The sequence below is a fragment of the Chiloscyllium punctatum genome, chromosome 18 (genome assembly GCF_047496795.1).
Source record: "Chiloscyllium punctatum isolate Juve2018m chromosome 18, sChiPun1.3, whole genome shotgun sequence".
NCBI classification, from domain to species: Eukaryota; Metazoa; Chordata; class Chondrichthyes; order Orectolobiformes; family Hemiscylliidae; genus Chiloscyllium; species Chiloscyllium punctatum.
Genome location: NC_092756.1, coordinates 77,974,579 through 77,992,575, shown reverse-complemented (window position 1 = coordinate 77,992,575; position 17,997 = coordinate 77,974,579). Strand labels below are relative to the sequence as shown.

Here is a 17,997-nt window from a genome sequence, read left to right as displayed (position 1 = left end):
TGTCAGATGTGGGAGTTTAAAGAGAGTTTAAGGGTTATATCTGCCATAAATGCTGTTGGATGCAAATCTTATCAGATCAAGTGGATCGGTTGGAGAGACAGATAGAGGCAATGAGGAATTTGCAACAGCAACAGTATGTGATGGATGGCAGTTATAGGAAGGTGGGGGGGTGGGCGGGGGGGGAGTCTCAGATACAGTCACATAGATGGGATAACTCCAGGAAGGGTGAGAGAGGTTGGCACCTAGGGCAGGGGTCTTTTGTGGATATACCCATTTCAAACAGGTATGCTGTTTTGGAAAATGTAGGGGGTGATGGATTCTCAGGGGAACATAGCATGAACAGCCAAGTTTCTGGTATTGAGACTGGCTCTAATGCAACGAGGGGTACGTCGGCTTCCAAGAGATCAATTGTGTTAGGGGATTCTGTAGTCAGAGGTACAGTTAGACGTTTCTGTGGCCAGCAGCGAAAAAGCAGAATGGTGTGTTGTTTCCCTGGTGCCAGGATCAAGGATGTCTCAGAGAGGGTGCAGAATGTTCTCAAGGGGGAGAGGGGCCAGCAGGAGGTCATTGTCCACATTGGAACCAACAACATAGGAAGGTAAAAGGTTGAGATTCTGAAGGGAGATTACAGAAAGTTAGGCAGAAATTTAAAAAGGAGGTCCTCAAGGGTGGTAATATCTGGATTACTCCCAGTACTACAAGCTAGTGAGGGCAGGAATAGGAGGATAGAGCAGATGAATGCATGGCTGAGGAACTGGTGTATGGGAGAAGGATTCACATTTTTGGATCATTGGAATCTTCTTTGGGGTAGAAGTGACCTGTACAAGAAGGACGGTTTGTATCTAAATTGGAATCTAAATAAATTGCATCTAAATATACTGGCAGGGAAATTTGCTAGAACTGCTTGGGAGGATTTAAACTCGTAAGGTGGGGGGGGGGTGGGGGCACCCAGGGAGATAGTGAGGAAAGAGATCGATCTGAGACGGGTACAGCTGAGAACAGAAGTGAGTCAAACAGGCAGGGACAAGGTAGGATAATAAATTAAACTGCATTTATTTCAATGCAAGGGGCCTAACAGGGAAGGCAGATGAACTCAGGGCATGGTTAGGAACATGGGACTGGGATATCATAGCAATTACGGAAACATGGCTCAGGGATGGGCAGGATTGGCAGCTTAATGTTCCAGGATACAAATGCTACAGGAAGGATAGAAAGGGAGGCAAGAGAGGAGGGGGAGTGGCATTTTTGATAAGGGATAGCATTACAGCTGTGCTGAGGGAGGATATTCCTGGAAATACATCCAGGGAAGCTATTTGGATGGAACTGAGAAATAAGAAAGGGATGATCACCTTTTTGGGATTGTATTATAGACCCCCCAATAGTCAGAGGGAAATTGAGAAACAAACTTGTAAGATCTCAGCTATCTGTAAGAATAATAGGGTAGTTATGGTAGGGGATTTTAACTTTCCAAACATCGACTGGGACTGCCATAGTGTTAAAGGTTTAGATGGAGAGGAATTTCTTAAGTGTGTACAAGACAATTTTCTGATTCAGTATGTGGATGTACCTACTAGAGAAGGTGCTAAACTTGAACTATTCTTGGGAAATAAGGCAGGGCAGGTGACTGAGGTGTCAGTGGGGGAGCACTTTGGGGCCAGTGACCATAATTCTATTCGTTTTAAAATAGTGATGGAAAAGGATAGACCAGACCTAAAAGTTGAAGGTCTAAATTGGAGAAAGGCCAATTTTGATGGTATTAGGCAAGAACTTTCAAAAACTGATTGGAGGCAGATGTTCACAGGTAAAGGGACGATTGGAAAATGGGAAGCCTTCAGAAATGAGATAACAAGAATCCAGAGAAAGTATATTCCTGTCAGGGTGAAAGGGAAGGCTGGTAGGTATAGGGAATGCTGGATGACTAAAGAAATTGAGGGTTTGGTTAAGAAAAAGGAAGCATATGTCAGGATAGATTGAGTGAATCCTTAGAAGAGTATAAAGAAAGTAGGAGTATACTTAAGAGAATAATCAGGAGGGCAAAACAGGGACCTGAGATAGCTTTGGCAAATAGAATTAAACACAATTCAAAGGGTTTTTACAAATATATTAAGGACAAAAGGGTAACGAGGGAGACAATAGGGCCCCTCAAAGATCAGCAAGGCGGCCTTTGTGTGGAGCCACAGAAAATGGGGGAGATACTAAATGAATATTTTGCATCAGTATTTACTGTGGAAAAGGATATGGAAGATATAGACTGTAGGGAAATAGATGGTGACATCTTACAAAATGTCCAGATTACAGCGGAGGAAGTACTGGATGTCTTGAAACGGTTAAAAGTGGATAAATCCCCAGGTCCTGATCAGGCGTACCCGATAACTCTGTGGGAAGCTGAGAAGAGATTGCTGGGCCTCTTGCTGAGATATTTGTATCATTGATAGTCACAGGTGAGGTGCCGGAAGAGTGGAGGTTGGCAAACGTGGTGCCACTGTTTAAGAAGGGCGGTAAAGACAAGCCAGGGAACTATAGACCGGTGAGCCTGACCTCAATGGTGGGCAAGTTGTTGAAGGGAATCCTGAGGGACAGGATGTACATGTATTTGGAAAGGCAAGGACTGATTTGGGATAGTCAACATGACTTTGTGCATGGGAAATCATGTCTCACAAACTTGATTGAGTTTTTTGAAGAAATAACAAAGAAGATTGATGAGGGCAGAGCAGTAGATGTGATGTATATGGACTTCAGTAAGGCGTTCGACAAGGTTCCCCATGGGAGACTGATTAGCAAGGTTAGATCTCATGGAATACAGGGAGAACTAGCCATTTGGATACAGAACTGGCTCAAAGGTAGAAGACAGAGGGTGGTGGTGGAGGGTTGTTTTTCAGACTGGAGGCCTGTGACCAGTGGAGTGTCACAAGGATCGGTGCTGGACCCTCTACTTTTTGTCATTTACATAAATGATCTGGATGCGAGCATAAGAGGTACAGTTAGTACATTTGCAGATGACACCAAAATTAGAGATGTAGTGGACAGTGAAGAGGGTTATCTCAGATTACAACAGGATCTGGACCAGAAGGGCCAATGGGCAGAGAAGTGGCAGATGGAGCTTAATTCAGATAAATGTGAGGTGCTGCATTTTGGGAAAGCAAATCTTAACAGGACTTATACACTTAATGGTAAGGTCCTAGGGAGTGTTGCTGAACAAAGAGACCTTGGAGTGCAGGTTCATAGCACCTTGAAAGTGGAATCGCAGGTAGATAGGATAGTGAAGGTGGTGTTTGGTATGCTTTCCATTATTGGTCAGAGTATTGAGTACAGGAGTTGGGAGGTCATGTTGCGGCTGTACAGGACATTGGTTAGGCCACTGTTGGAATATTGCGTGCAAGTCTGGTCTCCTACCTATCGGAAAGATGTTGTGAAACTTGAAAGGGTTCAGAAAAGATTTACAAGGATGTTGCCAGGGTTGGAGGATCTGAGCTACAGGGAGAGGCTGAACAGGCTGGTGCTGTTTTCCCTGGAGCATCGGAGGCTGAGGGGTGACCTTATAGAGGTTTACAAAATTATGAGGGGCATGGATAGGATAAATAGACAATGTCTTTTCCCTGGGGTGGGGGAGTCCAGAACCAGAGGGCATAGGTTTAGGGTGAGAAGGGAAAGATATAAAAGAGACCTAAGGGGCAACTTTTTCATGCAGAGGGTGGTATGTGTATGGAATGATCTGCCAGAGGATGTGGTAGAGGCTGGTACAATTGCAACACTTAATAGGCATTTGAATGGGTATATGAATAGGAAGGGTTTGGAGGGATATGGGCCGGGTGCTGGCAGGTGGGACTAGATTGTGTTGGGATATCTGGTCGGCATGAATGGGTTGGACCAAAGGGTCTGCTTCCATGCTGTACATTTCTATGACTCTATGCCTTGGAGGAGTTGGGAAATTTCTGCATTGCATCATGTCTATGGTACTGAAGTGGGAAGGTTTTCTTCCCTCCCATACCTGCAGTGATCAAATCAGACTTTCAAGTGCCTTGAGTTATACACAATGGGAACTGGGAACTACTGAATATAATGCCCATTTCCACTGATCGATTACATATATGCCATTTCCAGGCATTCCAGGACTGGTACACGGTTTCAACTACATGATTCTGTGCACACTACCTGATATACCACCCAATCATAATTAATTTTATCTACATAAATGCATCATTTATTGTGTGTAAGGTATGAGCAACATCTTGCAGTAGCACTTAACCTGGTTTGTAGCTACTAGACAATGATACCATACTGAACATAACCGGTTCTAGCAGCTTGTATTTGAACTGATTTTGAACCTTGCTGTATTTTCCCCTTTCACTATAATTAAGCCTTGATGGCAAAACAGCAACGATAAGCTCAAAGCTCACCATTGTCAGTGCAAGGTGCCTGGATACTGCAAAACAAATTAATTAAAATTCAACTTGATATTTGGGAATAAATTTATGTTGTTTATTCATTGAAAGTAGAGACATAACTTGTCAATGCCAAGTGAACAAACAATGCACTGTTCAACAGTGTCTTGAATCTCTAGGTCCTGGGGTGATAGTTCTCTCTGGCATTTTTTTGCATCCAGTGTGGAATTCATTTACGTCAGCATTTGTATTTACATAGCACCCGTAACATAATGAAACACTGAGGCACTTCACAGACACCACCAAGTCAAACCATGAGATACAGGTACAGGAGTTCAGATCTGATATTCTGTGGCCTGTGATCTGCCTGTATTGCTCGCAAGACAAAGCTTTTCACTGTCCCTTGGTACTGGTGACAATAAATTCAATTCAATTCACGTGTGTGCTGAATTTCAAGGTTTTTCAGGTTTGCAAATAAAAAATGCCGTAATTCAAATCAGAAGGTCTCAATCTAGTAAACAGGGAATGCAGAAAGTGTCGTGGTTGAGTAGGGTCATGGTTTACCCCAGTATTGGAAATGTTTTGTATGTAAAGTCAGTTAGCAGTTGACAACCTCCAGACATTTCTAAGCCTAGTTAATTAGAGTCAAAGTTTATTGCAGTGCAGACCAAACAATATCCAGATTTTGGAGAAGTTTCATTTTTGGGTACCTAGATCCAATGCAGGGCCTATAATTAGGAATGTATAAAATGCAGATATCAGAGAGGATTATGGGGCTGATATCAGAGAAAGGGAGGGGACAAAGCCATTGTAGGGATTTGAAAACAATTTTTAGTATCCAGATATTGCTAGACCAAATAAGTCAGTGAGCACAGAGGGTGAAAGAGGAATGGGACTTGGATGAGAGTTTAGGGTGAACACAAATTTAAAGAGGGTAGAATGTAAGACTTTGAGTAAATGAGCAGAGGTGGAGGTGAAGTCGAGCAATGTTACAGAGGTGGAAAAACAACATCTTAGTGATGATACAAAATATGAGGCAGTTTATGTATCCCATTGCGCCAGCAACCAGATCAAACTGAATCTCAGGATAACTGGGATAGAAGAGATTATACTGATTCAGCATTGGTGGTGTGCAGCTGAAGCCAAAATACACGTAGAGTCAAACTTCAAAACTAACTGTGCTAATTCTGACTGATCAAATATAAGTGGTTTGCCCTAGTAATAATTTCTCTCAATTTGTTCCCAGGTCCCAAAATTACTCTCGAGAGAATCAATATGGATTTTGATGGGCAGGCTGATGAAGCTGGAAGGCCAGGCTGCAGTGCAGGCTGAGGGAGCTTCAACAACAAACTCCTTTTCAGCTACTTTCAAAATGCATTAATGTAAAAAAAGCACAACAAGCAGCCATGCCCCAAGAGGTGCACCTCACCACTCAGGCAGGCAGGTTGAGCTTGTTGGCACTTAGATTCTGACATGTCCTGGGCAGCTTCCATCATTTACCCTCGCTAAGTCTCTAATCAGTGCCTTTCCTCATCTGTAATTGGGGGCAGAAGGCCCCTGGCAGGCTCAAAGCCACCTTGACCGAAATGTAGAACTGGTATGCACCATTTACCTTCAGTCCAGACTCTGGTGGAGCCCACAATCCTGCCCAACAATTCCCTAAAATAATTTAAGGAGCAAAGAAGTGACTGCTTTGGGAAGTTCAACACTCCTTGATAATTGATGGACCCATTGTGCCAAATGCCTGTCAAACAGGGAAGTCCACTGTGTTGAATCACTGCCACTTCCTCAGGTCATAGGGTTCCTGAGTTAACAAATGTGCTGAAAAGTACAATGCTGACCCTGGACTGGTGCATATACCACATGTTTATCCATATGAGGGTTCCTGATTGGCTAATTCAGCAATGACAGAGACAGGAACTTGTGGAGTCTGGTCTATTGCAGCATGTATCTAACTAATAATGTACAGAGATCCTCTGTGGCATTGCTCATAGTGAACCAGGCCATATGACGTGTCTTAACCCACGGTAGTGTCTGCTGATGCTGCTGGGAGAAGAATATCGATGCAACTGTCTCTCCCTGCTTCTATCTTGTTCTTTGCAATGAAGTTCCTGGCAAATTTTACAAAAACATATTTTACGTAGTACTTTTAAGTAGTAACACCTTTCAAAATGTTTCGAAGGAGCATTACCAACAAAAATCTGACATCCAGCTTCATAATGACATACTGGGACCGGTGGCTCAAAGCTTCATCAGGAAGGTGATGGGTAAATATTATATTGTGCAGCATCAGACCATTTGGCCTGACCGATTCACGCTGCTCTTCATACTCCACTTGGACCTCCTTCCACCTTTCCTCTTCAAAATTAATCGTCATAACCCTCTATTTCCTTTTCCTTCATGTGCTTGTTTAGATGGTCTAGTCTTGGGATAGCATATTCTGGTATTATGATACCCTGTATTTGAAGGTGTGAAGAGGACCCTTAATCTATCTCACATGGAGTGGTGAAGATGTTAGATAATCCACTTGACTTTAAGCCAGATATTATTTCATGTTGGAGTAGGCTTGTTGGGTTGAACAGTCTTATCCTGTTCCTATTTGTTATGAAATTGTTGACGTTACTTCTGCATCCTGTGTAGCTGGACATTGCTGAGCCACAAACTGAATAACTTTTCAAATTTTCACTCATATTTAAACAGATTTATTTTATAGTGTACTCTACATTGAAAAATATTCTTATAGATTATTGCAATAACTTCATATCACACAGCGGCTTGCTTGATACATGGCAGCTGCCTGCAGTGCTTCTTCTGGTAACCCATGTTTATTATAACTTTGTAAAGCATTTTGTGTGGTTTATGAGTCAAACTGTAACCTGTGGTAGGGATGAGATGAGAAGAGATAAAAGTGACTGCCTTTAACATCAAGGCAGCATTTGACTGAGATCAAGGAGACCTCACAAAACTGAAGTCAGTAGAAATCAGGGAAAAGATTTCCATGTATTGGAGTCATACTGAACAAAAAGGAAGATGGTTGTGGTTGTTGGAGGTCAATTATCTCAGTCTGAGGACATCTCTGCAGGAATTCCTGAGAATAGTGTTCTAGGCGCAACCATCTTCAGCTGCTTCATCAATGACCTTCCCTTCACATAAGTTTAGAGATGGGATGTTCGTAGATGATTATATAATGTTCAATACCATTCACAACTGCTCAAATATTAAAAACAGTCTGTGTTCACACGCAGTCGAAAAGTGTGGTGCTGGAAAAGCACAGCAGGTTGGGCAACACCCAAGGAGCAGGAGAGTCGACGTTTTGGGCAGGAATGATGAAGCCCCATTACTGATGAAGGGCTTATGCCCGAAACATCAATCTTCTGCTTCTCGGATGCTGCCTGACCTGCTGTGCTTTTCCAGCGTTGCACTTTGCGACTCTGATCTCCAGCATCTGCAGTCCTCACTCCCTCTCTGTGTACATATGCAGCAAGACTTGGACAATATTGAGGCTAATAAAAGACAAATAACATCCATGCTCACACGGGTGCCAGGCAATGACCATTGCCAACAAGACAGAATCTAACCATTTTCCCTTGCTATGCAACGGCATTACCATTGCTACTCAATTCCCCTATTATCAACATCTTGGGGCTAAGTCGACCAAAAATTGCACTGGACCAGCCAATACCTGATTAGAGGCTAGGAACTCTGCAATGAGTAATTCACCTCCTGTTCACCAACCACAAGAGACAAGTCAGAGTGTGATGGAATTTGCCTGTATGAGTGCAGTTCCAACAGTACTCAAAAAGCTTGACACCATCCATGTAAAATAGCCACTCAATTGGCATCACATCCACTGCCTTCAACATTCTCTGCCTTACTATTGATGCATAGTGGCAGCAGTGTGTGCCTTCTTCAAAGTACATGACAGGAACTCACCAAGGCTCCTTAGGCAGCACCCTTCAAACCTGTGATTTCTAATGTCTAGCAGGACAGGCTCAGCCAACAAGAACCCTACAGGTTGCAAGCTCCACTCCAAGCCACACACCATCCTGACTTGGGAATATGTCACCATTTCTTCACTGTCATGTGACTAAAATCCTGGATCTCTCTCCCTGACATCATTATGGATGTTCCCAGATCATAAGGATAGCACTGGTTCAAGAAGGTGAGGCTAACCAACACTTTCTCAAAGGCAATTAGGGATGGGCAGCAAATGCTGGCTTTGCCAGTGACCCTAACATCCTGTGAACAATTAAATAAAAAAGAATTGTGTACACAGGGATTTTTCTTTGTTGTAAGCAATAAGATGTGAAAAGCACTAACTTTATTGAAGCATATTGATATATAAAACAGATGGTTTACTGAGTGTTCAGACCCGCAGCTTAGAGTGGCATCAGAGAAATACAGACTAGACATTTGTGGTCAGAGGTACTCGGCAGCAAGAATTATGTCCCAGTTGTTTATGCGACAGCTGCCCGATGGTACACTAAAAAAACTAATAGTATTGCAGTATTTAATTGTGGCATAATATCTTGGGTGGAAGGAAAAGGGTTATCAATGTGAAATTGACAGTGAACCAGGAAGGAGCTATTAAGACGGTGATAAAACGCTGCAGGTCTTTTACAGATTCTGGTGTGACCGAGCAGATCTTATTTTGTGTTTTGGTAGTTTGTAGAGTAGATTAGTAGTTAGCTTTTTCTAAATACTGATATTGTCACTATATTGTCAAGTGATTACACTATTTTGTATTAGTTTTGTAATTTTGTAAAATACCTAAAACTTTCTTTCTTCTCAATAAAAATATTTATAAAAAAAAGAACAATGTACTTGTGTGCAGCCTTCACAAGAACATTCAGGTCCCTGGTTGGCAACACAGTTTAGGGGGATCATTGGTAAGATGCAGAGAGGTTTAAGGAAGGAATTCTACAGCTTAGGGCCCGGCAGAAGAAGATCAGTCCGTTAATGACATGGTGATGGCTAAAACTGGGGAAATGCACAGATCTCAGACAGTTGTGAGGATGGGGAGATCACAAAGAGGGAGGGTGAAGCCATGGAGCGATTTCAGAACAAGCATGAGTTATAAAATCTACGGCTTGTTGGACTGGGAATCAGTGCATATCAGTGAGCACAGGAAGTAGATGGGGAATGGATTCTGTAGTTGGGACTGAAGACAATAGCTTTGGTCTGGCCATTGTTTGACTGGAGGAGAATTATGTTCCTTCAGGACCAGATGTTGGACAGCAGCTAACGTAAATCAGACACATTGGATAGGTCAGTTTTGTTCATGGGTGATGCTCTTGGCAATGGGAGATGAAACTCAAGTCCATCTGACATGGAAGAGGGTGAGCCAGGAAAAATGACAAAGAGTTTTAGGTCCGACAGCCTGGAGAGAGGGTGTGGAAGTGAGGGCTGGATAGCTGGTGCAACACTTAGCCTACTGTGCAGCTTCAGTTGACTTCACTGCTCGAATGTTCCTCAGCATGTTCTTCAGCCTGTATATAGCTCAATGGACATCAATTCATTTTTTTAATAACTTTTGTTTTGATGGGATGTGGGGTCATTGACAAGACCAGCATTTGTTGCCCATCTCTAATTAGCATTAAAACAAGAGTGGTTTGCATGGCCATTTCAGAGAAGTGAACCATATCTACCTACATGAATAGTTTCCATACAAGGAGATGGTATCCATACCATATTAAACAAATAGACACTTTCATAATTTGGATTTCACTGTATCCATGATATTTGAACTTAAACATAGTGATGAATGGTTACAGCTTACCAAAAATATCTGAACCAACTCCTCTTTGCCTTATTTGGGACAATTTACATTTACGTTTTCTCTGCTGCTATCGCGCATCTTCTACTTACAAGACAATAATGAACAGAAGTGGTGTATCCATAGCAGTTCAGATAGCAATTTCAGATCTTCCTGAAATTCTGTTGGCATTGATCAGAGACTCTCTGTAAATGGCTTTTTTTTCCACCAGAATACTGCAGATGTTCAGCCCTCCACCCCCTATACCTACGTAAACCAAACTGCACATGAAATCAGGACACTTGGCTAAGAAGGAGAGATAGATGGAGGGAGCCCAGCGAGTTGTTACTGTGTAGGGACAACACCCTTTGAGAAGCAGTGGGACTGGAAAAACAGGACAAAGGAAAACAAAATGAGATTTCTCGCTGTCCTCTTGCAATGTGATTTTCAACAGCCATCTTCAAACTCCATGATGGCAGGCAGACATGAGGTGACTTCCCCTTCAACGGTTCCTGCTGGATTCCAGTGCTAATGGGTTTGAAACTGAGGCTGCTGGAACTAAGCAAATCTTTGGTGACTGAGCAATGGAACAGAGTCAAGCGACTGCTGTCTCTTGTTCCATGTCCTGTGTTCCTGGGCACAGCCTAAGTGCTGGTTTTAAGGGATGTATGACTTGCAATGGGGAAAATACACAAAAATATATATGCGATTATAAAAACCCACATGTTATGTCGTAAGATTGCAACACGTTACCCTCAAATAGTGCTTTATATAACAGTTAACAGGAGTAATAAACTGCTTTTAATTATTTAAAAAAATAGTTGTTCTTCTTAAATGCAATGTTTATCAAGATTGGGTACTGGGATTTGCCATACAGTCGGTTACACCAAGTGGATCTGCAGTGAGAGTTGTTGACTCTTGCAGAATTACCCAAGAGTCTCAAGGACAAGCAAGCCCTGGGGAAGAAATATCAATTTAAAATATACTCTCAACTTTTTTTTAACAACTACAAAAATGTTGGGAGTCTGAGTGACAGTCAAAAGCCATCTAATTGGGTAACATAGAGCCTGCTCACTTTCCCATTGGCTAGATGAACGTTCTGGTGACCAGTCTGGGGGAATGTTGACAACCATAATTCCTGGCGCCCCACCAAAATAAAAAGGGGAAGTGCAAAGGAGGGGGCCATACGAGGAACCCAACAAGTAGCAATTGCTGCAGAATGCAGTCAGCCACCTTCAAGCATTGGATGATGGAAAGATCACTGTCGGCATTAATGTTGCTGTGGTAACAGCTAAACCGAAGAGTGCTTGGCTGGGAGACAAAAACAGGGTTTCAAAGGCAGCAAGGGATTAAATTGATAACCTGTGTGAATATATTTCTATATATCTATTCACTTTTAATTTCACAGCAGTAATCCACAGTGGGAAATGTTATTAAGAAAATAAAAGACAAGGAAAAAGGAGTGGTTGTTTTCTTCATAGCTCCTCACTCTCAGGGATTTTCACCATCTTGGATCACTACTGTAGGCTTAAGCATTAAATTTAACTTCTCTTCCTGTGTGGTGATACCAGAGCTCTGATCTGTGAAGGAAGACAAAAGGAAACAGAAGAAGGAATGAATGATCTTTCCACTTACTCTTTTAAAAACAAAAATTTTCCTTTTCTCCTTTCTCTGAATTCATCAATACGTTAGGCCTCACTGATGAAGTATATCTTTCCCGTTTACACCCAGTGGTACATCCAGTGCTCTTAGCTTAACTATTTCAGGTGTTGACCAAACTAATGTCCATGATTCACATGGGTCTCCAAGGCCCAACGATCCTTGAGGCCCAGGGCAAATAAAACTCCAGAATGCTCACAGAGTTAAAGTTTAAGAGAGTTTTGTTTACTTAAGGAGTGATATACCTGTCTTGGAATCAGTTCAGAAAAAGTTCACTCGGCTGATTCCTGAGATGAAGGGGTTGGTCTTGTGAGGAAAGTTTGAGCAGGTTGGGCCCATACTTATTGAAGTTTAGAATAATGGGATATGATCTTATTGAAACATGTAAGATTATGAGGGTAGAGTTTAAAAATAAAAGACCTTACATTTAAGACAAAGGTTGAGAAGAAATTTCTTCTTTCACAGGATCATTAGGCTGTGGAATTCTCTTCTCCAGGTGATCATGGAGGCTCGGTCATTACACATGTTCAACATTGAATTAAACAGACTTTTGATTAACATGGGAGTCAAGGATAAAGAGGGCCAGGGAGGAAAATGGAGTTAAGACCACAATCAACTCAGCCATGATCTTATCGAACAACTGAGCAGGCTGAAGGATCTTTCCTCTTAATTCTTATATGAGATGAATATATGTAGATTTGAATAGAGATGTCGAAATGGCGGGTTGATTGAGGCTTACTGGTGCAGGGAATTGATAAAGTAGGTAAGAAGAAATGTCTCATGCTTGCAGGAGACTAGTATAAGGGCACCTAACCACTCTCACAAAGCACATAATTCTAACATGAAACAGGAAAATTCCAGGTAACAGCCCTGGACAATGAAGGAAGAAAGGGAAATTTATCTAAATCCCCCCAAAAAAATGCAGAAAAGATCTTGGGCGTCTGACTGAGCACTCATTTAGTTATGGAGACATGCATCAAATCTTCAGTTGGAAATGAAAGGATCAGAATGTGGCAAAGGTGTTCAACCTTGGTTAGTTCTGGAACTTGGTAACAGGAGCCCTGACTGGAAGTAACACCATAAAGAGGAAAAGCACAGGTAATAGTGGAAGGATACTTGTCAGACTGGAGGCCTTTGACCTGTGGAGTCCTTCAGAAGTCAGTGCTGGGCCCATTATTCCATTATTGTTTGTTATTTATATCAATGATTTGGATGAGAATGTACAAGGCATGATTAGTAAGTTTGCTGATTACATTAAAATAGGCAGTAATGTGGACAGTGAGGAAGGTTCTCAGAAATTGCAGCAGGACTTTGATCAGCTGAAGAAGTGGGCCAAGAAATGGCAAATGGAGTTTAATATAGATAAATGTGAGGCCTTGCATTTTGGAAAGTCAAATCTGAGTTACATAGTTAATGAGTGTAGTGGAACAGAGGGATCTTGGAGTTCAGGTTCACAGTTCTCTGAAAGTGGAGTCACAGGTAGACAGGGCAGTGAAGAAGGCTTTTGGCACACTGGCCTTCATCAGTCAGGGCATCGAGTATAGAGGTTAGGAAGTTATGTTGCAGTATTACAGGATGTTGGTGAGGACGCATTTGGAGTATTGTGTTCTGTTTTGGTCACGATGTTATAGGAAGGATGTTAATAAACTGGAAAGAGTGCAGAAGAAATTTACAAAGATATTGCCTGGTCTGAGTTATAGGGAGAGGTTGGACAAGCTAGGACTTTTTTCTTTAGAGTGTAGGAGACTGAAGGGGGACATTATGCAGATGTATAAGATCATGAGAGGCAGGGATAGGCACTCAGTCTTCCTCCAAGGGTTGTAGAATCGAGGACTAGAGGGCATCAGTTTAAGGCTAGATGGAAAAGAATTCAAGGAAACACCTATGGGGCAACTTTTTTACATAGAGGGTGGTATGCATATTGCATGAGCTGCCAGCGAAGGTGGTTGAGACGGGTACATTAACAACATTTAAAAGGCATTTGGACAAACACACGGGTTGGAAAGGATTAGAAGGATATTGGCCAAGTGCAGGGAAATGGGGTTACCGTACACGGACATTTTGGTCAGCATGGACCAGTTTGGGCTAAAGAGCCTTGTCTCCGTGCTGTAGGACTCTATGTCTCCATGACAGATCTGGGGCAGCTTTAAATGAAATCCTGAAGACAGGACCAAATTGGCAGTGTCGGATGGTAAAGGGGCCCTCCCTGCTTGCTCAAGGCTCCACAGGGTCCTTCATTGCTCACCACTTTTACCACTCCACATGAAAAATCCAACAACTCCTCCTGCCATGCAGATCCACCAGCAGACCACCTGTGAAGGAGCTTAATGGGCATCTCTCTGGAGTCACATGAGTCATCTCCCAGCCCTCCTCTACCTCACTCACTCAATCATCATTTCCTTCTATTCCTTTCTGCTTTGTACATTTATTCAGTTTCCCTTTAAATCCTTAGGATGCTGAAACAGTTAAATTTTGGAAAAACATTTTAAAAACTAATGAAATAGCAAACTCATATTTAACTTGGAACAACTGGGTGATAGAGATGGATCCAGGCTTAACCTCAATGCTAAGTTGGTTCATTTCAACTGAAGGGATCACAACTTAAGTTGGCAATATCTCTGGAGATTTAATTAATATCCATTCCCTCAGCCCCTGTCTCTCTGACAAACATGCCTCTGAATCGGAGGAGTTTCAGAGATCTGGGAAGGTTGTGGGCAGGAGGAAATTACATAGACAGGGAGGGAATTTGAAAAACAGAATCAGAATTTTATAATTGAGGCCCTTCCTATCACATTGCAAGTGCCAGCCCCAACCTTTGGAACCAGGTCTCGGGTCATGGAGGTCATAACTCACCTTCACTTTGTGATGCTGTTCTGCAAAGTGTCTTTCTCCTTGAGTGCAGCCATAGCCAGCTTTAACTGCTCTTTAACCTGGTTGAGTTCACGTTCTGTTCTGACCTTCATGACACTTAGCTCCGTGTAAATTTCATTGTACCTGTCTGTTGCATACTTTTTATCCTGAAAAAGAAATTCATTAACAGAAATCATCCTGGTTATTCTGGACACTGAACACATACACAGGAGACAGAAGTACTGTCCTGACTCCTTCCTGCAGCTTCCTGAGTGTGAGCTGTACTCACCCATTGCATAGACTGAAGCTCATCCCGTAGGCACACAGTCTCCCTCCTGAGATTCTGCACTTCATTCTCCTTAATCCGCAGTAAGACCTGAGGATTAGCACAGAATGAGTTCACACATCAGCTAGAACCATCCAACAAAGATGATTCCTTAATTTACAGCCAGATTAGAACTGCATGGTCAAGTGCCTAAAATCTAATGGAGAGGCTTGAGGAGGCTTACACGGGGAATAACTGGTACTGGGGGTGAACTGCCAGAAATGTTTGACAACTTTTGATGTTAATTGCTCTCACTACTTTCATTCACTATGAAAGACAATTTTTCAAGCATTATTTGAACTCAATAACACTGAAATCTTTCAGCTACCAAATTACACAAATGTTTGATTATCTTTATCTTACATTATTATACCCAGGATTTTGCACATTTTTAAATAATACATTCTTACAAATAAAATATCAAATTGTTTTTGACACTTCATCCTTGATTGGATTTTTCTCATGCTTTATAATTTTAAATACTAATTGCAAAATTTCACTTTCATAGACTAGAGAAATTAATTTAGTTCCAGTTATTCTAGAACAAATTTTGGCATGGTGGCTCAGTGGTTAGCACTGCTGCCTCATAGCACCAGGGACCTGGGTTTGATTCCAGCTTTGGGCAAGTGTTTGCACATTCTCCCCGTGTCTGCGTGGGTTTCCTCCGGGTGCTCCGGTTTCTTCCCAGAGTCCTAAAATGTGCAGGTTAGGTGAATTGACCATGCTAAATTGCCCATAGTGTTCAGGGATCTGTAGGTTAGGTCCATTAGTCAGGGGTAAATGTAGAATAATAGGGGAGGGGAATGGGCTTGGGTGGGACACTCTGTGGACGGTCGGTGTGGACTTGTTGGGCCAAAGGGCCTGTTTCCACACTGGAGGGATTCTATTCTATTCTATTCAGTTGGTTTCAATTGCACTGAACAGCTATAAATTGACATCCTAAATTATTATCAATTAACAACACTGTCATTAATTAGCATCTAACTATAACATCACAGCATTCAAGCATTTTCAGGCGAGTCAGTGTTTAATTTTCTTCAGTGTTTTCCATCAGTGTATTGAGACATGTTATGACACATCTCTGGAGCAGGTGGGACTTGAACCAAGCCCCTTGGTTCACAGGAAGGGACATTCCGCTGCCTTCATTACTTTCAGCTCACCAAAATGAAATGACTTAGTCAAAATACTTTGACTAAGTCCCATTGCAACTTGAAATATAGCCTTTATTTTACCATTTTATCTGTAGTGTCTCAGGCTGACTATAGCTATGGTTTAAGAATTTGACTATATTTCTGTTTCTTTGTAGACAGAATCCCTACAGCATCGGAGCAGGCCATTCGACTCACTGTGTCCACAGCGCCCTCCAAAAAGAATCTCACCCAGGTCCACCCCCTAGTGTATCCCTGTAACCCTGCATTTTCCATGCTTAATCCAGCTAACCTGGACACCCTTGGATTATAGGAGGAAAGCGGAGTACCCAGAGGAAACCCACACAGACACAGGGAGAATGTGAAAACTCCACACAGACAGTCACTTGAGGCTGGAAATGAATGTGGGTCCTTGGTGCTGTGAGCCAGCAGTGCTAATCACTGAGCCACTGCGCTATTCCTTTGAGACATTAGGTGTGAATTGCCAATTTGTTGATGATCGCTTTACAGCATTATTCACTAGCGACAATCTGAGATTACATTAGTGATGATTACAATATGTTATAATATATCTTATGGGATAATTAAAGTAGTTGATTCACTTATAACGTACAGCATTTTCAATATGGTAACCCTCCACTTAGAAATTGGTTATATTGTACTGACACTTCAAACTCACCTTAGAATAGATCTGGTGTACAAACAGATGTTACATTATATGAAAATCATAAGTAAATCAGTATCGAGAAGAGCAGTAAGACTGAAAAGACACGTGACATTGATTTTTCTTGAGCTTTGTTTATACTGTAATACATCACCTGTTAGATGACAACTTCAAGGTTTGACAACTGGGCAAAATGTAGCAAGGCTAGCTGTCTTAATACATTTTCTAATATCACCTTCAACTTGATGAAGGGGCATAAAGACATTCAAGATCTGGAAAGTAGCCCCTGGTGTTTAATAGATCAACGTCCACATGTTGCATTAGGCACCAACTGACTTTTGAAGATCCACTTTTGGAATACTGCGTTCAGTTCTGGTCTCCCTACTACAAGAAGAACGTTGTGAAATTTGAAAGGGTTCAGAAAAGGTTACAAGGATGTTGCCAGGCTTGGAGGGCTTGAGCAGGGGGAGGTTATATAAGCTGAGGCTATTTTCCCTGGAACGTCAGAGGTTGAGGAATATGTTATAGAGGTTTATAAAATCATGAGGGGCATGGATAGGCCAAATAGCCAAGGTCACTTCCCTGGATGGGATCTCCAAACCTAGAGGGCACAGGTTTAAGGTGAGAGGGGAAAGATTTAAAAGGGATTTAAGGGGCAACGTTTTCACACAAAGGGTGGTGTATGTATGGAATGAGCTGCCAGAAGAAATGGTGGAGGCTGGTACAATTACAACATTTAAAAGGCATCTGGATGGGTACAGGTTGTTCTGCTATAATGCGTACTTCGTTAACGTGAATTCGCTGTAACACGATTGACAAATTGAGGACGCTGTTTCTAAAGCACAAGCTTTTAAAACGTGTATTGGCTGTGGCGCGATTACTTTGCCAACACTTTAAGCACTGTTTCTAAAGCACAATGTTTCTATAACACAGGGTTGCAAAAGAATGCAACCATGTGTTATAGAAGAACTACCCTAATAAGAATAGGAAGGGTTTAGAGGGATGTGTGTTAAAAGCCAGCAATGGGATGAGATTAATTTAGGATATTTGGTTGGCAGGAGCTAGTTGGACTGAAGGATTTGTTTCCATGCTGTACATCTCTAGGAGTCTATTTACAGGGACTTTATTAATATTTATAGTTTAGCACAAACATCAGTTTACACCTTTTTCTCTGGGCTCTTTTGGTGTTCAGTAGCCAATTTCCCATTGGTGAA

At 42.0% G+C, this 17,997-nt stretch overlaps 1 protein-coding gene across 6 annotated transcripts in view; it reads right to left on the bottom strand.

Moving 5' to 3' along the window:
- Positions 1–7,068: 7,068 nt before the first annotated feature.
- triobpb (TRIO and F-actin binding protein b) overlaps positions 7,069–17,997 on the bottom strand; it is a 373,748-nt gene continuing 362,819 nt past the window's right edge. For all 6 annotated transcript variants that reach the window (XM_072588503.1, XM_072588505.1, XM_072588506.1 and 3 more), the window contains 3 exons: positions 14,936–15,022; positions 14,650–14,813; positions 7,069–11,717 (listed from right to left, as the gene is read on the bottom strand). In XM_072588503.1, the coding sequence (XP_072444604.1) occupies positions 14,652–14,813; positions 14,936–15,022 (249 nt within the window). In that variant the 3' untranslated portion in view covers positions 7,069–11,717; positions 14,650–14,651. The remainder of the gene's footprint in view (positions 11,718–14,649; positions 14,814–14,935; positions 15,023–17,997) is intronic.